Here is a 24,383-nt window from a genome sequence, read left to right on the forward strand (position 1 = left end):
TATTTTAAACACTACAAGCCATTTATTGTTGCCTTTGTTGTTTGGTCATCATCATTTTCTTCCCAAATATTTTTAGATTTTTACTTACTTATTTTTTGGCGAAGTGCAAAACAAAAACTCGGTAGAGTTTTTCAACCAGGAAAGATCGTAAGCATTTTAAGAGAGTAGTCGCTCAATTATTGGGAAGCAAGGACTAAAAGAAGGCAGCCCTGTTAACTGCTTAATGCCACTGTGTTCTTGTCAGGCTATGTTCGACCCCATTCATGGTCTCTTAAAACGTTGCGTTTGATTTTCCCAGTGATTGTCTTTGGGAGTTCTTTAACAAATTCCACCTAGTTAACAGAAAAACATAGTATGAGACACTTGATCAAGTTTACTGTCCCCACTAGTAAAGCATGTGACTTTAAGTGTCTGATCAAGTGTCTGTTGACTTTCAGTGTCTGTTGCGTGAAGCTAATTGAATGTCTTGGTCACCAGAAACTGTTCAGTTTATATATACAGTGGAGCTCCATCATGCTGGTTTTTAATGCTGGTTTGCTTTACAGAAGAACAGTCCCTTTATTCTATTGCTTTCCTCTAATTCAAACCAGACCTAGGTCTCTACTTCCCCAGGGAGATGGAGGCCACAGCTAAATGCAAAGAGAAACATCAAGTTAATTCTCGTTTTTTTTGACCTTTTAAGAACTGGGTCCTGGAAGTTCTGGGGAGATTTTTTAAAGATAATTTTGAGTATATACAATTTCCTACTTAGGCCCTGACTTGACAGTAAAATACTTTTTGCTCTCCCTCAAGATATGACTACTGTATTTTAAAATGTCCTCAAACATTTATGAAAAGAAACTAGGCACTGATTAAGTGAACTGAATGGAAATTAGGTTGCTTAGGTTGAAATTAACTACCTTTTAGCTGAAATGATGCCAACTGAAACTGAATTCTTATGTAGAGGATCAGTCAATATCAACTAATAGGATTCTAGGACTAGAAGGAAATTGTAGTGCCATCTGTGTGTCTTTATATAGAATTGTCCTTAAATCCCTCCTTTGGAGAAGGTTTCAGGAAAAATTCCAGTTTCTTTGGATGATATTGTCTTCCTGTCCCTCAAATTTGATCCCTTAATACTTAAAGTCACATGCTTTGAATTTAGAAAGGTATAATGGCCCAAAAGTACTATGATAGATAAGTCGTGCTGTCTTTGAAAACAATTGGCCACTATTTTTTTTTCCTCATATGAAATGGGACTGATTAGTCTGATAAGGATCTTTAGTATACTTAGTATTGTAGAGATGACCAAAGATTCTAATTCTTCAAACATCTGTAGTATCTTAATATAAAGTATTTTAAAGCAAAATTCTTAAAGTTGAAACAGGTGTCCTCTACTTGTATAATGAGTTACTATAAAATCAAAAGCTAATATTTGTACTTACTAGTTTAGATATTTATTTGGTAACACATTTAACTTTTGGGCACAATACTTGCCTTTCTTGGATACTTGTAAGGTGCAGTTGATTTTTTTACATGATCCTGAAGTTCAAGAGTTAATTTCTCTGGGTTGGATGATTTAAAGGGTGCAGATAAAACAACAAAAGCTTTCACTACCTGTAGGGGGAAAAAATCAATTTATATCAATATATTTCTTTTTCAGACACATCAAAGAGTTTGGAATCAATGGCAAACACCAATACTTAATTGTTTGTTAATAGTAGATTGAGAAATGCATGCATATGCTGGAGATCACCTATGAACAAAACTTGAATACAACTATACAGTGAGGTTTTGAGATCTAATTCCAGATAAATGGTTTGAGAGAGTGATGAATGCAGTGGTTCAATAAAGCTAAAGGCTTCATTTTATTTTCATGCCACACTAGTATTGAACATTTCAACCAGACTAATCCTGTTTATTAAATAGGCAGTCCTTGATTGACAGGTAGCCACTTATTCCATCATACTTAAGAAGTAGTAGAGGATTATTGGAGGTTTAGAGAATATGTGTTTTGAGGAGGCCTGATGGAGAAAGTGTGTATGTTGAGAAATGGACTCAGAAAGGACTGATCTACTATAAAAAGCCTTTCTTGCTTGATATTTTTTGCTTCTCTTTGTAATACTGTTTAAAACCCACTAACTAGATAACTACTGAGGTGAATATAAGTTAGTAACAATTCATACATTGATTCTAATTCATGTTTACTTCTGATATTCAGCTGAAATGGTTGTATTGAGACAAGGAGAATTTGGTGACAGGAGAAAAGTATTTTGGACAACAGAATCCATTGATCATGGAAGTGATACTGGAGGTATGAGAATGGGATCCACAGAAGGTCATGTATAATTTGAGCCAGGAATACAGAAAGAGATGTGGGAGAATGCTGATAAGCAAAGTGTTTTTGAAATTTCAACATAAAGTATATAGGAAACTTCCATGAGGAAAAGAAAATTCTCTCTTCCATGCTATTTGACTTCCTCCTAGAACTAAGGCTGGAGCGTCCCTGGCGGCTCAGATGGTAAAGAATCTGCCTGCAATGCAGGAGACCTGGGTTTGATCTCTGGGTCAGGAAGATCCCCTGGAGAAGAAAATGGCAACCTACTCCAGTATTCTTGCCTGGAGAATTCCATGGACAGAGGAGCCTGATGGGCTACAGTCTATGGGGTCACAAAGAGTTGGACACAACTGAGCTGTGGAAAATTCTTAAAGAGATGGGTATACTAGACTGCCTTACCTGCCTCTTGAGAACCTGTATGTAGGTCAACAAACAACGGTTAGAACCAGACATGGAGCAATGGACTGGTTCCAAATTGGGAAAGGAGTCTGTCAAGGCTGTATATTGTCACCCTGTTTATTTAACTTATATGCAGAGTGCATCATGGAAAATGCCAGGCTGGATGAAGCTCAAGCTGGAATCAAGATTGCCAGGAGAAATATTAATAACCCCAGATATGCAGATGACACTACTCTAATGGCAAAAAGCGAAGAGGAACTAAAGAGCTTCTTGATGAAGGTGAAAGAGAAGAGTGAAAAAGCTGGCTTGAAACTCAGCATTCAAAAAACTAAGATCATGGCATCTGGTCCCATCACTTATGGCAAATAGATGGGGAAACAATGGAAACAATGAAAGACTATTTTCTTAGGCTCCAAAATCACTGTGGATGGTGACTGCAGCCATGAAATTAAAAGACACTTGCTTCTTGGAAGGAAAGCTATGACAAACCTAGACAACATATTAAAAAGCAAAGACATCATTTTGCCAACAAAGGTCCATATAGTCAAAAATATGGTTTTTCCATTAGTCATGTATGGATGTGAAAGTTGGACCATATAAAAGGTTGAGTACTGAAAAACTGATGCCTTCATATTGTGGAGCTGGAGAGGACTCTTGAGTGTCCCTTGGACAGCAAGGAGATCAAACCAGTCAATCCTAAAAGATATCAACTCTGAATATTCATTGGAAGGACTGATGCTGCAGCTGAAGCTCCAATACTTTGGCCACCTATGGGAAGAGCCAGCTCATGGGAAAAGACCCTGATGCTGGGAAAGATTGAGGGCAGGAGGAGGAGGGGGCGACAGAGGGTGAGATAGTTGGATGGCATCATTGACTCAATGGATCTGATTTTGAGCAAACTCTGGGAGATAGTGAAGGACAGGGAAACCTGGCGTGCTGCAGTCCATGGGGTCCCAAAGAGTCAGACACAACTGAGTAACTGAACATCAAAAACTAAGGCTACTTTTGTCATTCCCTGAAGTCCCTTTCATTGGGTCCTAATTAGGATTGTGGTATTTGTTTGGGAACTTGGTCACAATCTCTTATTTGCACTGTTTCTGTGAGAAAGTACAGTATGCATTTCACGACAATCATACATATAGTAAAATCTGCTTTTGCTTGTGCAGTATCTGGTCTTCCCTTTTCAGTAACAGCACCCTGATTTGCCTGTGGAGGATTACTTTACCTCTCTGATGGAGTTGACACTAACTCCTATGTCCAATGACTGGCATATGATCCAGGTTGAGCCAGACAGCAAAGATCTTTGCAAAGACAGCAAAAAGCTGTCTCCTTTCCTGGGGTTGTTAAGGTGTAATTTGTTAAGTATATATGGTGTTTGCTACCGTCAGGTGGGAAGAACCTGCCCAAATAGTGCCAACATAAGGAACAGCAGAGCAAGAAATAGAGACAGACTAAGTTTTGCTAATATCACATGAACCCTTGGATGTGTGAGCCAATAGATTGTTTTTGTTTTTTTTTTTAAAGAAATATAAGTCAGTTTGAGTTGAGTTTCTGTCATTTGCTACTAAAAGAATCTTAAAACATTCCCTTTGGTACACAACTCACTTGTAAAGTTGATTGCCTAATATATATTGCCATGTGTGTCTCATTACATGACTACTTTTGATTCATTCTTTAAAGTGGTTAGATGGGCAACTTGAAAATACAATATTGCCACTTTAATTAGTGACCTTCATACTACCTCTCCTCTGACTGGATCTGGACTGCTGACAACAGCTGATTCAACGACCGCTGGGTGCTCAATTAGTGCACTCTCCACTTCAAATGGCCCAATACGGTACCTAGAAGGGGAAAAGAAGAAGCCTTTGATATCTACACCTAAGTAGATTTCCCTGGTAAATGGTGACTTTCTAAAAGTACCAAATGTACATACCCAGAGGATATGATGACATCATCAGCTCTGCCAACAAACCAGAAATAACCATCACTGTCCATCACTCCTCTGTCTCCAGTGACGTAAAAATTCCCTCTTACGGTGGCAGCAGTTTTCTCTGGATTGTCCTATGAATCAAACATGACACTGGGGATTAGTTTGATCAGAATAGAAGGGGTATGGCACCCATAAAGTGACTAGTACATTTCATATTCTATTTCTAAAAAAAAATTTAAAAAGGTAGTTCCTGGCAAAGAATACAAAAGAATACAAGAGTATAATAAAAAATATTATCTATGCCACCCATGGCACCACATATCTACCTCCCCCCACCCCCTAAAGCCTATCCAGGTGTCCTTTCTGAGGACAACCAAAGTAGCTGGTTTCTTTCACATAGAGTTTAATCTTTACAAAATCCTTAGGAGAGAGATAATATATCTATTTTTTTCATTTTACAGCTGATGAAATAGACTTGGATTTTGTGACTTGTCCAGGGTTACATAGCAAAACATGTGGGATATGAAATTTGGACCCAAGTCTATATGACTCCCTATTATACCACCTTTTCTATTAAAGTCTATTAAAGTTCTACATTCTTGTACCACATATTCAGAGAAGAAACAGAAGGGTCGTGTAGATGTTAGCCTGAGGGCAATTTCCCCTTCTTTTCCAGGTGGTAGGATGTTGCCATTTTCATCAATAATCTAGAATGAAAGAAACAGTTTAGGTACCTAAAACTTTCTTTTCACAAAATGAAAATGGGTTATTAATAGTTGTGTAACAAATAGCAGAAATCTGAAATAGTCTCTCTTCTTTGTTGAACCAGTTGGGTATTACCCACCTGCACATCGTAGGGTAGTACTCCTTTCCCCATTGAGCCCGGTTTAATTTCTTGTCCTTTCTGATTGGCACAAATTATTCCCTATTAAGAGAATATATTTTATGTAACTATGTAAAAATTCATTTTTCTGTAGCTGTTAATATATCATGACAATGAAATCCAAGACCCAGTTTTGACTGATTTTTCAAGTATTCAAGCTCATCTTCCAAAATACATTATTTGAGACTGTTGCTGCTGCTGCTAAGTTGCTTCAGTCGTGTCCAACTCTGTGCGACCCCATAGACGGCAGCCCACCAGGCTCCACCGTCCTTGGGATTGTCCAGGCAAGAACACTGGAGTGGGTTGCCATTTCCTTCTCCATTATTTGAGACTGCTGCTTCTGCTGCTGCTAAGTCGCTTCAGTCGTGTCCGACTCTGTGCGACCCCATAGACGGCAGCCCACCAGGCTCCCCCGTCCCTGGGATTCTCCAGGCAAGAACACTGGAGTGGGTTGCCATTTCCTTCTCCAATGCATGAAAGTGAAAAGTGAAAGTGAAGTCGCTCAGTCGTGTCTGACTCTTCGAGACCCCATGGACTGCAGCCCACCAGGCTCCTCCGTCCATGGGATTCTCCAGGCGAGAGGACTAGTAGTTCTCAAACTTGAGTATGTATCAGTTAAAACACATTGCTGGGGCCCCATCCCAGTTTCTCATTCGTAGGTCAGGGAGAGGCCGGGGTATTTGAATTTGTATTTCTACCAAATTCATAGGTGCTACTGATACTGCTGGTTTGGGGACTACACTTTGAAAATCACTCCTTTTGGCTGAGTACCATTAAGTGCACCTTAAGTTCTGTTAAGCCCACTGGGACTCTCTGGGGTCCTTCCCAGTGCATTGGAAAGATGAGCTATTCAATTTTGAACCTCTTCAATCTCTAACACCTCTGAGACTTAGCCTGTGTGAGAAGGAGGGAGGAAAGCCAAGAATAATCATGATTCCCCTTCAGTCAAACCTAGTCGGGCAATTTAGAAGTTTTAGGAAATACCATCACAATTTAGAGCATGATGGGAACACTTCAGGGGCTCAGTTGACAGTCCTGGGGTTGAAAGGCTAAACTTTGTCCATTAAACATACCACTTCTGTCTGTCCGTAGCCCTCATACAGCTCCAATCCAGTTTGCACTTTCCACTGTTCCAGTACCTCTGGATTGAGTGGCTCCCCTCCTGTCAAGCAATGCCGCAGTTTCTTGAATTTATATCTGGAGAGAGAGTTTCACTGGGGTCTTTGGGGAGCAAAATATGAGTGGCTTTCATTGGCAGATAACTAGGACATTGGAAACAAGCAAAGAGTGAGGAAGGGCAAGTCTTAGGAAAGTTCATTCAGAGAATATTTGTTGAGCAAATACTCTTGTCAGATGTTGTTCTAGGCACATGGGGTATGTTATGATTAAAACAGTTTCTTGGTGGAGTTTACATTTAACAGGTCATTCAAGAGAGGAAAATGTTGGAGAAAATGCTAATAATGATATTAAGAACTTATTAAGAGCCAAGAAATATGGCAGCTAATATTAATTGAACATTTTTGATGTTACAAGGGCTTGTGGAGCACTCTCATAATCTTCACAAACTCTTTTACAGATGAAGACATTGAGGTTGAAAAAAGTTAAAGAACTTGCCCAAGCCCTCCCAAATGATAAAGAGCAGAGTTGAGTAATCTGTCCTCTACACTTATCACTTGTCAAGTATCTCATTCACCAAACATGCTGCTGTTGTTGAATTCTTACCACAACCCATGAGGTGGCTCTTAAATATTTCTTATGGATGGAGTTAAGGGAGCCTTAGCAAGGTTTTCTTGAGTGATTGAGATCCATTATTAGGAGCAGAGTCCACCTGTTTGACTTTGTAGCGTGAGCTTTTAACTAGTGGCTTACTACTCAATTGCCCAGCCAGGTTCAGGTGAGAAAGCTTGGAACAGCTCAATTCTAACATAGTGAGGTCCATAATGGGAGGGAGGGTTTGGTAGAAAATGAATTGGGCCTATTCAGAATAGAAGCCCTTGAATTAATCTTAAAATTTGAGCAAGATGTTCACATTCTGAGGGCCACAAGGAGTTGATTAGGAAAAGGGAAGATTCATGTCTCCTTTATTGTTTCTCATAGCTATCTCCCTCCTTGACATCCACACCTTGGGGGAAGCCTTTTTTCTGTTTGTTTTGTCTTTGAAGGATCCAGGTTTAGGGGAGAAGCAGGTGACTGTAATGACTTAAATTGTTTCTTCCTTTCTCTCTCTCCTTATATATTAAATTCATGTTAGTTAAATAAATATACTTTGCAACTTCACCTAACGTTCAGGTGATTTGGCTAAGTTGAATATAAGCTTTAAGTCATAAGACTTTATTAACTTCAGGGCAGTATAAATATAGATGTATGTGTGTGTGTGTGTGTGTGTGTGTTTAGAGCAGGGGTGATAAAAGCACTGGGATTACAGAACTCTTGTTGTCTCTGGAAGTGTTCTGTTGTTCCAGTGATTCTTAAACTGGGGATGTTGGGGGCCAGGGGTGGGAGGTTGCCCTCTAGGAGACTCTTGGTAATGTCTGGAGACATTTTTGATCATCACCACTGATGGAGAGGGAAGTCCTACTGATATAGATTAATAGTAGGTAGAGGCCAGGTAGAATGCTACAAAGCAAAGGACAGCACTCCATGACACAGAATTATTTGGTTCAAAATGTAAGTAATGGTGAGACTGAGAAACTATCTTGTACTGAAAAGGGGAGATCTGTGTTGCTGGATTATAACTTTTGTTTGTGGTTCAAATGGAGATTTCTGCCCAAATACCTCTTAAGGTCTTTTTGCACAAGCATCCGGTAGACGGTGGGAGCACTGCAGAGGGTCGTGATGGGATAAGTGGTAAGTGTCTGGATGATGGAGAAAGACAAAATATCAGCAGTGGTTAATTAAAGGCAATGACTGGAGCTGATGTCTACAACCTCCTCTTTTCTTTCATTGACATGTGATCATCTCATGGAAAAATACCAATAACCTCAGATACACAGATGATACCACTATAATAGCAGAAAGCAAAAGGAACTAAAAAGCCTCTTGATGAGAGTGAAAGAGGAGAGTGAAAAAGCTGGCTTAAAACTCAACATTAAAAAAACTAAGATCATGGCATCTGGTCCCATCACTTCATGGCAAATAGATGGGGAAACAATGAAAACGGTGAAACACTTTATTTTCTTGGGCTCCAAAATCACTGTGGATGGTGACTGCAGCCATGAAATTAAAAGACACTTGCTTCTTGGAAGGAACGCTATGACAAACCTAGACAATGTATTAAAAAAGCAAAGACATCACTTTGCCAACAAAGGTCCATATAGTCAAAAATATGGTTTTTCCAGTAGTCATGAATGAATGTGAGAGTTGGACCATATAAAAGGCTGAGCGCTGAAAAACTGATGCTTTCAAATTGTGGTGCAACCATGAAATTAAAAGACACTTGCTTCTTGGAAGGAAAGCTATGACAAACCTAGACAACATATTAAAAAAGCAAAGACATCACTTTGCTGACAAAGGTCCATTTAGTCAAATCTATGGTTTTTCAAGTAATCATTTACGGATCTGAGATTTGGACCATATAAAAGGCTGAGTGCTGAAAAACTGATGCTTTCAAATGTGGACTCTTGAGAGTCCCTTGGGCAGCAAACAGATCAAACCAGTCAAACCTAAAGTAAATCAACCTTGAATTTTCACTGGAAGGACTGATGCTAAAGCTGAAGTGCCAATACTTTGGCCATCTGATGTGAAGAGAAAACTCATTGGAAAAGACCTCAATGCTAAAGATGGAAGGCAAAAGGAGAAAATGGTGTCACAGGATGAGATGGTTAGAGAGCATCACTGACTCAACGGACATGAGTTTGAGCAAACTCTGGGAGATAGTGGAGGACAGGGAAGCCTGCCATGCTGCCGTCAGTGTGGTACCAAAGATTCAGACACAATTTAGCAACTGAATGAGAACAATTTTAATATTTGTATTTAATATTTCATGAAACAGATATATCAATATTATATTAATATATAATTTGCCAATGACATATAAGATATTTAGATGTTACACATTGAATATTTTATAAAAAGAATATTTTGTCTCATTGAATATACTAAATAAGAATACTAATAATGTTATATATAATTACATGTGATGGTATATTAACATTATTAAATATTTCTATTTACATATTGTAATATATTACTTTATGAAAGAGAATATTTCATAAATAATAAAATATTCTTATTTTATAAATGTTGGTTTTAAAACTGTAAAATTAACTTACCTACTTCAAGTAACTTTACAAATCTGATGTAGAGACCCAAGTTCTTATGTTACTCTAAATTTCTGTGAAAACTCATAAACCATCTCGTCAAACCAGTTGGCAAAATAACAGGGTGAGCATAGCTTTTAGTCACACACAGGTGTGGTGCTTTTAATAATAAGTATTTGGTTAAACTTGATTGATCATTCATGGGGTTGAAAAATAATTGGCCTTGAATCACATTTTTCTAAAGGCTTAAGAAACTGGAGCCATCTGATACCTCATTCTAGCTGTTGCTGGCTGAGAAGGATGGATGTTCCTGGTTTCAAGAAGAATATTGGGTTCTGAGAATTAGCAAAGTGAGAAGCACAGGGCGAAGGGAGAATGAAAGGTGCTACTCTGGGAGAAAGGTGACACCACCTTCAATCTCCTCTACACAGGAGTTCAGACTTATCAACTATTGTCTTTGTTTCACTGAAACAGAAACCAAAGATTTATTTAGACTTGAGACTTAATCTGTTATTTAGAACCAGACTCTCAGGCAGTCAGACACGACTGAGCCACTGAACTGAACTGAGACTTAATCTGTTATTTAGAACCAGACTCTCAGGTGGCCACTGATTAAGTGATACTAGCAAATCCTGAACAATTTGAAGCACAAGAGGGGTTCTTATGCTTAAGAGCGTTGTGGGTGTTCCTTCTTCACTCTGTTAAACACATTTTAAAGCCAACTCTCTGGAGACTTCACTTCTTAAAAACAAATGATTTTCATAAGCCCAAGAAGTCCTGCATTCTGAGGAATCATGTCTCTATGGTTCTGGGAAAGACGAGAGAAACCTATATGCAATTTAGAAAACTATATGTAATTTGAAGTAGTGACTTACATCCAGGAAAGTGTCGGTGTCAAACTGGGCCATCCGATGCACAAAGACACAGGCTCCTTGAAGCCAGGAGGAAAACACACTGCCAATGGCAGCCTTGATCCAGCCAGTGTCAGACATGTTCCATATGATATCTGTGGACTTCAGGTCCAGCCAATACCTAAGTGATATGGGGAAGCAACAAGACAGACCAAGCTGAAATAAAACAAAGAAACAGGAAAGTAAGCAAATTTGTGTCCTTAAGGAACAGCCTTGCCTTGGAACCTCAATGGCTACGGAGAAGGGTCAAAAGAAGCCCCACGCCCAGATGAGCAGCACCACCTCTCATTCTTGTTAGAGGGCTTTTCAGAATCTTAGGTAGTCTGAGAGTAGAGTGGGAGTCTGGGTTTTGCATGTTTTTCCAAGTTTGTCCATTGAGGTGACAACTATTTACTGAGCAAATATTATATGATAGACATTGTTCTATAGCAGAGTGCAAGGAAGACCAGATTTCTTCCCTGTTTTAGGGAGATAGTGAATAAGTATCTAAGTAAATATCATAACTTCAAATAGTGATAAGTGCTATGAGGAAAATGAAATAGGGTAATGTGATAGTTTTAGGACATCTTGGAAGGCCTTTCTGGGTGGGCAAATTTATGTGGCCAAAAGGAGAAGGAGCCAGACATGCTGTTGTGGGGACTGAATCAAGGTCAGGTCCTAAGTTCTTGCTTGACCAGTTGGTTAGATGGTACAATTTCCTGAATTAAGACATCGAGAGTTCTATTTTGTAGATGTTTCATTGGAAATACCTAATAGCCACCCAAGTAGAGGTGCCAGCTAGGCAATTGGATATACATATTGGCAGCTCAGGGGATAATTAAAAAAAAAAAAACAAAAAACAGTTTTCCTCCTTACCTTCCACAGAGGGTATACCCAATTCCCAGGCTGCTCTGAGAGTGTTGGGCCATCTTGGGAGAGCCTGTGGTCCCACTGGTGAAATAAATGGCCATTGGTTCTTGACTTCCTGTCTCCACACAACTGTGCTCTGCAGAGGCAGTTCTGTAAAGTATGGGCCCCAAGATGATGACTGAACATAGCAGACCAGTTTAGCTCTGATTTTTTTTTTTTGCTTTGCTACTTATGCCTTCTTGACACCAGAATGTAATCCAAAGCCTCCCTGAGAGAAATTTCTCAAGAAAACTTATAGGGACTTCGCAGCTGTGCTGCATGGCTTGTGGGATCTTAGTTCTACATCCAAAGATTGAACCTGTACCCTTGGAAGTGAGGGCATAAAAACTTAACCACTAGACCACCAGTGGTCTAGACCACTAGACCACTAGACCACTAGATTCTCCAGGCAGGAACACTGGAGTGGGTTGCCATCAATGCATGAAAGTGAAAAGTGAAAGTGAAGTCGCTCAGTCATGTCCGACTCTTAGCCACCCCATGGACTGCAGCCCACCAGGCTCCTCTGTCCATAGGATTTTCCAGGCAAGAGTACTGCAGTGGGGTGCCATTGTCTTCTCCGAGTTACTGAGTTAGGAATGGGCATATGATGCAATTAGGGAGGAATACTGCCTCCCCCTACCCCCATTCATCTTGCTTTTTGACCTTTGGATATTGTTGCAAGAGTACTTGATGTCTGGAATTAGCCTAGCCATGTTGGGATCACAAGAAGCATTATCATCCACACTGAGGATGGCATGATGGAAAGATGAATGAATCTAGGTCCATGCTATCTTCAAAAAAACACTGAATTAACCAACTCTCATTCCATTCTACCTCTGTACTTCTTATCTGTAATATAATAAACTTGTATTGTTTAAGCCATGCTTACTTGGGTCTTCTATTGCTAAAGCTAAGAGCACTTTAACTGATAGTAATATCTTTGTAATATTGTCTGCATAGACAGCCCCAACAATTCCTTCCATCTAAGCATGCCTCACTGAGGGATGGAGCCTGTGTCCTCTCTCCTTGAATCTGGGCTGGTCTTAAGATTTGCTTTGACCAACAGAACATGACAGAAGTTGTGCAACTTCTCAGCCTGAGCCACCAAGGCTTTGTAGTTTCACTTTTCACTGGAACACAGCCACCACATAAAAATGTTCAGATTGTCCTGCTGGAGAGACAGGGCATGTGTGGGAGAAGAGAAATGTTTAACGAACACCAAAGTCTCAGAATTATGAGTGAACCCACTTGGATCCTCCAGCTCCAGTCAAGCTGATGTGGAGCAGAGATAAATTGCTTCTGCTGAGACCTACATGAATTTCTAACCCAAAGAATCTTGAGCAAATAAAATGATTGTTTTTACATCACTAACTTTTGAGTTGGTTTGTTACTCAGTATTTAATACCCAATAGAACACCTATGAATTTTTGAAACTCACATATCTTTTTAATATCTCAGGTTGAAGGAAACAGAGTTCAGGATACCATTTTAATCCATCCTAATTAGATTAAGATTGCCACTGAAATTTTAAAACAGTAAGGATTAATGGTATAAACACACACTATATTGTCAAATATAGTTTCATGAAATATTAATGTGGTTTTCTTGGTAACTTGCCTACCCTACCCCTTGTCCCCTCTCCCCAAATAAAAATAGACCATTCAATTGTATTGACTTTTTCAGTAAAATATATGGTGAAATTGGTATGTGTTGGACTGGAGAAAGGGGAATATCATCATAGTATCTGATACAAACAAGCAAACAAAAACAAACCAAAAAAGCCCAACTCATCTTTGAATGCGTCTTAATCTAGTATGTAAAACTTTTGATATAAAGCTTTTGATTTTTAAAACAAAGAAACATTATAATCTGTGAGTGACAAGAAGATTTTCAAGCAGGGTTTCCAGCGTATGACTTCTGTCTTTCTTTGCATACCTGACTTATATATATAATCAGTTTTTGGGAACCGATTATATGCTGATGATTCCAGATTTATATCCTTACCTCCTTGAGCCTGAGACTCAAATATCTACCACTTGCTACACATTTGTTTGTTCTTAGTCCCCTCAATTGGTGGCTCAGACAGTAAAGAATCTGCCTGCAATGTGGGAGACCTGGGTTCAATCCCTGGGTTGGGAAGATCCCCTGGAGGAGGGCATGGCAACCCACTCCAGTATTCTTGCCTGGAGAATCCCCATGGACAGAGGAGCCTGGCAGGCTACAGTCAGTGGGGTCTCAGAGTCAGACACTACTGAGCGACTGAGAACACAACTTTAAACTCTTTCTCCAGCTGATAGTATCCCACCCACTAAGTTATCTGAGTTAAAAGCAGAAGATTCCTGCCTTCATTCTTCATGTCCAATCAGTCTCCAAATCCTTCTAGTTCTTTCTTTAGTGTGCCTCCTTCTCTCAGTACTACTCATCAGAGCTTGGACTTAGAATCTCATCTTTGCTCCCCTAGATAAGCCTTTCAGATGGTCTCTTTGATTCCAGTTTGGTTCTATTCAAATTTATTTTTTATGCAGTTGCCAGAAAAATCTATTTAAAACTGGAAACTGACCTTGACACTTCACTTCTTAAAACTCTTCACTGGCTTCCCTTGTCATGTGTGTATTAGTTGCTCTGTCGTGTCCTACTCTTTGTGACCCCATGGACCACAGCCCACCAGGCTCCTCCGTCCATGGAATTCTCCCGGCAAGAATACTAGAGTGGGTTGCCATTTCCCTTTCTAGATCCCTTGTTCATAGGATCAAGTTAAAAATTTAGCATGCGTATTCAATCTTTGGGCTTCCCTGGTAGTTCAGCTGGTCAAGAATCGCCTGCAATGCAGGAGACCTTGGTTCTATTCCAGGGTTGGGAAGATCCACTGGAGAATGGATAGTCTACCAATGCCAGTATTCTTGGGCTTTCCTGATGGCTCAGCTGGTAAAGAATATGCCTGCAATGTGGGAGACCTGGGTTTGATCCCTGGGTTGATAAGATCCCCTGGAGAAGGGAATGGCTACCCACTCCAGTATTCTGTCCTGGAGAATTCCATGGACTGTATAGTCCATGGGATCGCAAAGAGTCAGATCTTTATATGAGAGGCCATTATCTGGCCTCTGCTTGCTCTTCTGGCCTCCACTCTGGCTTCATATTTTCTTTTCTAGCCATCCCAAACTGCTTGCAGTCCTTTCTTTACACATTTTGGGGTTTTCTTTGCCTCCATACTTTTGTTCATATAGTTCTTCCTGGAACATTGTTTTAAGCCCCTTATGATCAGAATCCAGGGTCTTGAGCTGAAGGGAAGGGTCCTTTTTATTAGGACAGGAAAAGAGAAATATCAGTCAGGCCCATAATTTTAACTGTTTCCCCATTCTAGTATAATATTCTGGAAAATGTCCATGAACATCTATCCATGGGAGACAGAAGTAGCGTGAGAAACCTTAAAGTGAACTCCCAGAAGATTGACTCTAACAAAATGAAATAGCCCTGATTGTGGCTGTGTGTGGTTTTCTGACAGAACAGCCAGTTGTTGGCAATTTATGTCTCTTTTCCTTAGCTTTTAGAGAAACAATCCATGCCAGTTGTCAAGTTATGACACTCCAAAGTTGTTGGTTTGAAGTGAGGATTCCCTTTACCTTGAAAAATACTCCCCAGATGTATAAATTTCAATTTGAAATTCATATGAGTTCAAAGTTCTCTGTCTCCTGTGGATTTTGTGACGCTTTAAAGGTTTTCTGGGGACTCAACAGAATGGGCAGAGTTGTTTAGGACAGGAGTCTTGAAAGTAGGGGAACTTGCTGCCTAGGAGTATATGCAAGATGACTGGAATGAGAAGAAAATAGAATTTCAAATTATATGTATTTTAGAATTCATTCTTTAAAATAATTATTTTTTATATTTGTGTGGTACACAAAAGTACATGTATATAATTTATAAATAAATAAATATATATTAAGGGAGTGTGTTAAAAATATTTTACTGAGGAATATGAATATTCAATTGAATAACACTACCTTAGGGAATTTAGTCCATTCTAAAGGAGATCAGCCCTGGGTGTTCTTTGGAAGGAATGATGCTAAAGCTAAAACTCCAGTACTTTGGCCACCTCATGCGAAGAGTTGACTCATTGGAAAAGACTCTGATGCTGGGAGGGATTGGGGGCAGGAGGAAAAGGGGACGACAGAGGATGAGATGGCTGGATGGCATCACCGACTCGATGGACGTGAGTTTGGGTGAACTACGGGAGATGGTGATGGACAGGGAGGCCTGGCGTGCTGCAATTCATGGGGTCGCAAAGAGTCAGACACAACTGAGCGACTGAACTGAACTGACCTTAGGGAATTACTGCACTGCTGAATGGCTTTGTTAACTTGAGACTAATAATAATTATAATTACTATAAATGTTATAGAGTGATTACTCTGTGCCAAGCATTATGCTAAAAACTTCACATGCTTCATCACATTTGATTTTTATACAACTCATTGGTGTAGATACTATACTATCCTTATTTTATGGATAAGATACAGAGTTTTAGAGATGTTACTTGACTTATCCAGAGGTACTCAGTTAATGAAAGACACAAACAGCATTCTCTGGCATAGCTGTGGGAAAACCTTTTGGGTTTGACCAACAGGGTTTAGTTTTGATTACTAGTAAAATTTTATTCCAGCCATGGAAACTACTTTTATTCAACAGAGTTTATATGTCTTCTTTTTATAAGCTGATCAAAAGTATTTTTTTTAAATAAGCTACTTAACAGCTCTTTGAAGGATAATACATTTAATAAACATTTTACTCCATTTTTTACAGTTTAGGAAGCACTTTCTTGCTTATTAGCTTATTTTATCCTCAAAACAACACTTAAGACATGTGCATCCCTATTCTACATATAAGGAAAATTGAGGTTAAGGGTGCTGTTTTGTTCAGTCCTCAGTAAGCAGTTCTTAGGGCCCAACTAAATGGTAGGAACTAGAAATAGAGTGATCAGTCAAAACCTTCTTGGAGCTTACTGTTTAGAAGAAGGATGGAAGTTTTTTTCTGTAAAGACCTAGATAATAAATATCTTAGGCTTTGGGGGTCATAGAGTCTCTGCTGTAGCTACCCAACTCTGCTCTTATGAGATGAGAGCCACTCTAGACAATATGCACAGAAATGGGTGTGGTCATGTTCCAACACAACTTTATAAAAGTGAATGCCATGCCAGAATTGGCCTATGGGTCATCATTTGTCAACTGCAGAGGAGAAAAACAGATAGTAAATACAGGAACAAATGAGTGGATGTGATATTTGGGTAGTGATGAGTACTATGAAGAAAACAATAGGATGATGTGGTAGACTAGCTTGGAACTGGTGGTCAGAGATAGTCTCACTGAGGATAAGACATTTGAGTTGAAGTTTGACAGGAAGTCATCAACTTCCTGTTGATGAGGGCTGAGGAAGAGCATTCCAGATAGAAAAAAACAGCAGGTGCAAAAGCCCTGAGGTGAACCACATTTAAGGGAAAAAAATGGTGGCCAGAGTCAAGGCCGTGAGTTGTGGGAGACGTGCTCCAGGACTTAGGCAAGTACTCACTCGGGTAGGATACTCATCTCAGGCCCTGGCAAAAAGGAGGGAAATGCGAGCAGAGCTGCAGCCCTTTCTCTGTCCTTAAAACGTTTTTATTAGGTGACTTTTCCTGAGAAGGAGCCTGTATCAACCCACAGTATGCAGGAGTCCACAGTATGCAGGAGGCTAGGAGACTCTGAGATGTAGTTGTGACTGGTGTTATTGCTGGCACTGCAAGTGATGTGGGGAAAATACTCACTGAAGTAACTCTGGGAAGCTGAGCCACCCATCCTGGCTGCGTGGAGACACCAGGAGTTTGGTCTTCAAGTCTGGACACTCGGACACAATGGACTCCACTGCTGGGATCACCTCCTCACTGGCCACGATGCACTTGGCCTTAGATGCATGCAGCCGATAGAGGATGTCTTTTGCTGTCAGCTGGGTTGTTCCTGGCATGAAGACAAGCCCTGGGAAAGAGACAGGCCTCTGAATAGACTGTGGACTGTGGAAACTTGAGCTTTGTGCCTGCATGGCAAAGAGCTGCAAAATCTAACCTTCAGCTACCCTTGTCTTGGTCTCCAGGAACATCCCGCAGGACCCTGATCTCTGAGAGATCCTTAGAGCACTAGCTTCAGAGTCCGACAGTCCCTGGATCTAATCCCATTCTTGCAACATACTTGCTTTGTGACCTTGCACTTATTCCTTCATCTCTCTGTGTCTTCCTTTCCTTCTTTGTAAAATGGGGAAACTAATAGTAAGTCTGGCATATAGTAAGCATTATGCTGTCGTTGTTTAGTCGCTAAGACATGTCTGCCTCTTTTTGCCACCCCATGGACTGCAGCCTGCCAGGCTCCTCTGTCCGCAGGATTTCCCAGGTAAGAATACTGGAGTGGGTTGCTATTTCCTTCTCCAGGGGATCTTCCAGATCCAGGGATGGAACCCACATCTCCTGCATTGGCAGATGATTCTTGACATGAGCCATCATAATGGTGGGCTGTTATATGTTCCATTTTAGTCATTGTCATATAACACTTAAACAGTACTTTACATTTTACAGCACTTTACAGGTTTACATTTTCATGAATATCAACTCATCCAATCATCTGAACCTATGGTTTCCAAATGAGTTTGGCAAGATAAGCCACTAGGGATAAGAGAAGAAATTAGAATTTAAAAAATTTATTGCAGATATGGAATTCTGTTATGACTTTATCTCATTTTTGTATATATTTTTGTACATACTGTATTAGCAAAGTAGAACAACTTAAATAACTATATCCAGATGGGAGTATATGTTTCCCAAGAATTTTTATTGATAGATTGTATAGCCAAAAAAACTTGGAGACCACTGTTCTAAGCAACCATGTAAATCAATGCAGTTGTTGCCATCTGATGGAATATGACCCAAGCAAGTAGTAGAGACAGCCCTTAAATCTGGGTTTTCTCAGTGGTCTGTGTTCATTGACATATGCCTACATTACTTTGTCAATGCTTAATTTATTCAACTGTTTCACATCATTCTAAACATTGGCCTGTGATGGGCCTGATTTTAAAGTACTAGTTCCTTATGAGAAGAACATATATGGGAGAGTTAGATGCAAAACAGAGGGAAAGTGGTTTGCACTTTCTAAAGCAGATCAATGGCAAGAAACTGGAATGTATGTAAAGCATTACAAAGAGCCACTGCCATTTATTGAGTATGTAATATATGCCTAATGCTAAGTCACTTCAGTCGTGTCCGACTCTGTGCGACCCCATAGATGGCAGCTCACCAGGCTCCCCCGTCCCTGGGATTCTCCAGGCAAGAACACTGGAGTGGGTTGCCATTTCCTTCTCCAATGCAGGAAAGTGAAAAGTGAAAGTCAAGTTGCTCAGTCGTGTCCGACTTTTAGCGACCCCATGGACTGCAGCCTACCAGGCTCCTCCGTCCATGGGATTTTCCAGGCAAGAGTACTGGAGTTGGGTGCCATTGCCTTCTCCGAATATATGCCTGATATCTCACTTAAAATTAATCCCAGCATGCAGATGACAACTAACCCAAGGGCTGTAAAGTAAGTGGAAGAACCAAGATTCAAAGATACACTTCCCAGACTCCCAAGACCTATGTCATATACCAGACTCCTTATTTCTTGGTGAGTTCCCTGAAGTACGCTAAATAGGAAGATATGGAGTTGAATTCCTAGGAAGGAAACTTCAATTACTGAATATATCTTAAAAGCTCTTACATGTCACCCCTTCTTGAGAAGATGAATAAATATTTGATGTGATAAGTTAATCAAGAAAATATCTCATCATTCACTCAATATAAAAATATAAGATTATTTTGCAAATCATTTGTTCTTAGTGGCTCAGAAATTATTAGTAGTCTTGGGGGATTTGTGATGTGGATGTATTTAATGGATAGCTTGGGGGTCAGGAGTAAGTTCTCTTCTAGTGGATTTCAGATTTTTACGCTTTACAGCAAAAGCAAAGTGTTTAGCTATGTGGTGCATAGTACTAGTATCTCTATTTACTGAGATTTAATTATTCTGAACTTGAAAACATAATCCTCAGGCACTTGTTTAACATTTAATTAATTGTATATTTTTGACCATTCTGCTTGTGGGTTTGTTTTTAATCTCAGCATTCACAAATGGCATACATTATGTTAAGTAATATTAGTATATTTTTATGGCAAATAAAACCTTTAATCTCTTTCCAACCCACAATTTGTTTCACATTTGCAAATTCCTTTTTATAGTGAATGTAAAAAGAATTTTATATATTGCTATTTTTATGTAATATTGGCAATGAGAGCATTTTTCAACACTATTATGAAATCCTTGTAATTATTCTTTTAATGACACTCCAGCAAATTGAAGCATCATAATTTCAATTAGCAATAACCACACCTCCACTAAACTTTATTCTCAGCTAGTTTTTAAGTTATTTAATAGTTCTTATATAGTTGTTTCCATTTTTTCCTATTATTAATGATATTGCAACACATGTTTTCGTGTTCTGTATAGTAGTATATCCTTTGGTATTCTTGTTTATTTTTGATTGACGTATAAACATTTGTGTTGTGTGTGCAAACTTTTTCAGTAAAAGGCCAGACAGTAAACATTTTAGGCTTTGTGAGTCGTACCATCTCTATTTCAATTAGCAATTCTGCTGCTGTAGTGCAAAAAGAGCTATGCTGCTAAATCAATTCAGTCGTGTCCGACTCTGTACGACCCCATAGACGGCAGCCCACCAGGCTCCCCCGTCCCTGGGATTATCCAGGCAAGAACACTGGAGTGGGTTGCTATTTCCTTCTCCAGTGCATGAAAGTGAAAAGTGAAAGTGAAGTCGCTCAGTCATATCCGACTCTTAGCGGCCCCATGGACTGCAGCCTACCAGGCTCCTCCATCCACGGGATTTTCCAGGCAAGAGTACTGGAGTGGGGTGCCATTGCCTTCTCCGAAAAAGAGCTTTAGACAATATGTAAATGAGTGAGCATGGCAGTATTCCATTAAAACTTTAAAGCTTTATTTACAAAAATAAACGGCCAACTCATTGGCTGTGGTTTCTGCTGGACTCTGTCCTAGAAAGGAAAAGAGTTCTGTAGAAATTTTACTGGGGTACATTATAAATTACTACTGTGGGAGAAAATGTGTCATTTAATACATTAATTTTCTGGGAAGAGGCAAAGGTTTTCCAGCTGGAATCTACAACCTTAGTCTTAAAAGTCATTTTGTTATAAAGTCCTTTTTTCTTCCTTTTGTACTGCTATGTCAGGGAGAATCCAAATGTATTCAGGGAAGTAAGTTCTGGAGCATCTGGATGAACACATCATAACCAGCACTGCAAAGAGGCATTGGTACCCACATTCGCTTTTATAGAGTTTCGTGTTTAAGCTCCAATTGCATAGCTTTCTAGCTGTGTGACTCAGGGCAAACTTAACCTTTCTGAACATCAGTTTCCTTTCTCGCAAAATGGGCATCAATAATACTTACCTCTTGAGGTAGTGTTTTATTATTGCATCATGATTGCTTCTAATTTCAACCCAGTTTTTCTGTTCTTTGTAAGCATAACTTCAGTCAGGACTAACAATTCATAAAAACCTCTACTTTCAGTCTTTTTCTGTTTCTGCATGATTTAAAAATGTTAAATATTGGCACTGACCTGTTCTCATACAAGCCACGTTTATGAGCCACCACTCTGGGATTCGGGGAAGAATCACGGCCACTCGGTCTCCTCTCTCTAAACCACAGGGCTTGGTGAGCACATTGGCAGCCTTCCGGGACAAGGAGCCCAGTTCTCCAAAGCTCCATTTCACCTCATCCCCTTTGCCATTCACCCACCACAGGGCTGGGTTGGCTGGTCTCTCTCCTGTCTAGGTATGCATGGGCACATGGGGAAGAGGGGAGAAGGCTTGATTGAGTGGTCATCAAATAGATGGGACATATTTGTTATCTTTCCTTCAGCACTTGTGCTGGTGGAGCCCAGTAACAGAACCCAGTTTGTCTGTGGGGGAGCCACTGTTCTATCAAATACCGCCTTGTTGAGACAACCCACCAGGGTGCCCATTCTTCCCTGATCAGCGTGTGGGCCTGTGAACCAAGTTGGGCCAATCACACCTCCTGTCCCTGATTGAGTTTTCTGAGAAGAACAAAAAGATAGAAAATGGTTGGAGCAAAATCCGTCTATTGGCTCTTGGTGCTTATGCATCTGTCCTGCTTCCTGTCCTTGTGAAAACTCCAGCTTCCAACCCAATTTTGTGACCTCTCCCACATCCCTTTGATAAATTTATTTCTTGTTTAAGTTAGAGTCTCTTCCAACCAAAAGCCAAAATGAATGGACCAAGACTGATTAGGAACTTATTTTTTACCCAAAAGGACAAGCTATGGCTTTCGTAGGTAACCGAGAACAAGACGGAGGGCCTTTGTAGAAGAAGCTTGATTGCTTTCTGGAGCAAATGTCTTATACATGATTCTAGAAGTCTGTACTGTAAAATCTCTTTGCTTTATGTATTACTTGGGGGAGATATTACTCTCCTTTTCTTCCCCTATCTGGAATGCTCCCTTTACCTTCCCTAGTTGGAAAATACTTGGAAGCCCAGTTTTCATTTCACTTCTTTGGTCAAGTCTTTCTTAGCTCCCACTTCTTCTCCTGACTTCTCTGTGTTCCTGCAGCTTTGTATGCACGTTCCCATTTATTCCATTAAACTTTGTGATATCATAGAGTCATCCCTATCCAATGGATTAAAGCTCTGTAAGATCAGAAGCTGGTTCATTTACCTTTGAACTGGTGAACTTGCATAAGTAGCTTAACTTCTGTGAGGTTAAGTTCCTTATCTGCAGCCCCCTTAGCTGCAGGGTGGTGATGGGGATTTGATGAAATAATATAGATCCATATTTCTCAATTGTTAGTCATTTGAGTATCACTATTTTTCCAGATCTGTCTACACTTGTGCTATTGTTCTTTGTATTCTTCTTTACACTGTTGACTCATTTTTACTTGAATACTTTACTTAAGAAGGAAAATATGTTTAATTATTAATACCACCATAATGGGAAAATCAGTACAACTTGCTAAAAATGGGTTACTGAAAAATAAATATGTATACTGAAAACAAAATATGTCCCTACATTTTATCTAGAGATTTTCATCTTCTATCTGTGCTCTCTGTTCAAAAGTGAGTGTATCAAATATAAGAGAGCTGCTAAAGACAATAGATTTGAAGGAAGATTGTCCATTCTATTTACTAGGAAGAATTAACTCCACATATTCAGTACCTTGTACATGTAGTATATATTCTGAAGCACGGGCCCTCGCAGTGCACTTTGGTAAGCATTGATAAGTAGAGTGTTCAGCTTAGTGCCTGGCTGGGGGTGGGGGGGGTCAGTATGCAGGGACCTTGACCTGGGGATACACTAAACACTTCATAAAACATATTGCTTTTTCCTTTTCAAGCTCTGCTTCTGCACCAATGACTATTCATAAAACCAAAGCTCAAGTTACTGTTTTTTGTGTGACCAAACCAAACAGAAGAATTGGAGAACAAAGAGCTGCTATGTTCGACTTGGGGAAAACGAGGGGAAAGAGGCATAGTTCTTTGAGTAACCATGATGAGGGGGGCTGAGGATGAAGACAGCCATACGTAGTTGAGGTGCAAAGTTCTTCCCTGGAGAGAGAGAAGGGCAACTGGAAAACAAAGGAAACCATGAGGTATGAAAAAATGGAATTAAAAATGGCCACAGAACAAGGAAACGGAAGTCTGAGAGACAGGTAGACACCAAGAATTTAAAGGAGGCCCGTCATCTTATACCTTCTCTTTTTGGGACCACTGGTCCAGCACATCCCCAGCAAAGTTAAAGTTCTTAGGCAATGATCTCTCACAGCGATTTATGGCTTCAAAGTCGGCAAGAGTCAGAGGCGCCCCCAGCTGGTGACTTTTGTGAAAGCGCCGGCCAGATGGCTTTGTGAGCCAGATGAATCTGAATGTCTGGTAGCGGAAAAAAATCTTCATGGTTCCAAAGGGCTTTGTTAGCTTGTGTGGATATGGAAATACTGCAGTCTGTGGGGAAATATTGGTGAGGAGTGTTAGTCTCTTCCCATGCTCTGTGGTGAGATTGGGAAGCGGACCTGTAGCTGTGTACCCTCAGAAGTTTGGAAAACACCTGAAAACACCCCATCCTTCTCTAGAGCTGAGGATTTAGCCCCTGATCAGTCCTCTACTACTAGACTCTTCCTCGTCATTCTCTTTGTGACCAGGTTAATCTTAAAAATAACAGCAACAACAACAGCCCACAACTATAGAGTTGTCAAGCTCCTATCTTCTGTTCCTACCTTCTTCCCAAACACATGATAGACAAACAGAATATTTGCTGCCTGGATTGACATTCACGACCTCCTTCTCTCTGCCTCATACTCTGTTCTAACTCTATCTGCTAAGTCCTCTCTCGAATTTCCTCTTCCAGTAAAGCAGCCCACTGACTTTTCATAAATGTCTGTTTCCACCACTTAGATTTGACCTGTCATTCCCCTGGTTTCTGGGCCATGCTTCCTGCCTTCATTATAGCTCTTTAGACACCTTGGTGTAAGTACTGGATCAGCCATTTTCTGGCTGTAGGGCTTTATGAAAATTATCTTTCTTACACCTCAATTTCCTCATGTGTGAAATGGGGGAAAATACAGCACCTCTGTCCTAGGGTTATTATGAGAATTTAATAAGATAATGTCTGTAAAATGCCCAGTATGTAAAAAGTGTCTTCAAAGTGTTAACTAATGCTATTGTTAAG

General features: G+C 40.0%; 1 protein-coding gene across 1 annotated transcript; it reads right to left on the reverse strand.

Annotated features, from left to right (window-relative positions):
- Window positions 1-199: 199 nt before the first annotated feature.
- On the reverse strand, window positions 200-23,611 carry ACSM4 (acyl-CoA synthetase medium chain family member 4). The gene is made up of 13 exons (XM_025275589.3): window positions 23,411-23,611; window positions 21,265-21,475; window positions 17,378-17,585; window positions 11,555-11,698; window positions 10,664-10,820; window positions 8,305-8,384; window positions 6,603-6,726; window positions 5,491-5,571; window positions 5,252-5,353; window positions 4,650-4,777; window positions 4,458-4,557; window positions 1,477-1,596; window positions 200-332 (listed from the first exon to the last, which is right to left on the reverse strand). The coding sequence occupies exons 1-13, from the start codon at window positions 23,609-23,611 to the stop codon at window positions 246-248; spliced, it is 1,743 nt and encodes a 580-aa protein (XP_025131374.3). The 3' UTR covers window positions 200-245.
- Between the last annotated feature and the right edge of the window lie 772 nt (window positions 23,612-24,383).

The sequence above is a fragment of the Bubalus bubalis genome, chromosome 24 (genome assembly GCF_019923935.1).
Source record: "Bubalus bubalis isolate 160015118507 breed Murrah chromosome 24, NDDB_SH_1, whole genome shotgun sequence".
Lineage (NCBI taxonomy): Eukaryota > Metazoa > Chordata > Mammalia > Artiodactyla > Bovidae > Bubalus > Bubalus bubalis.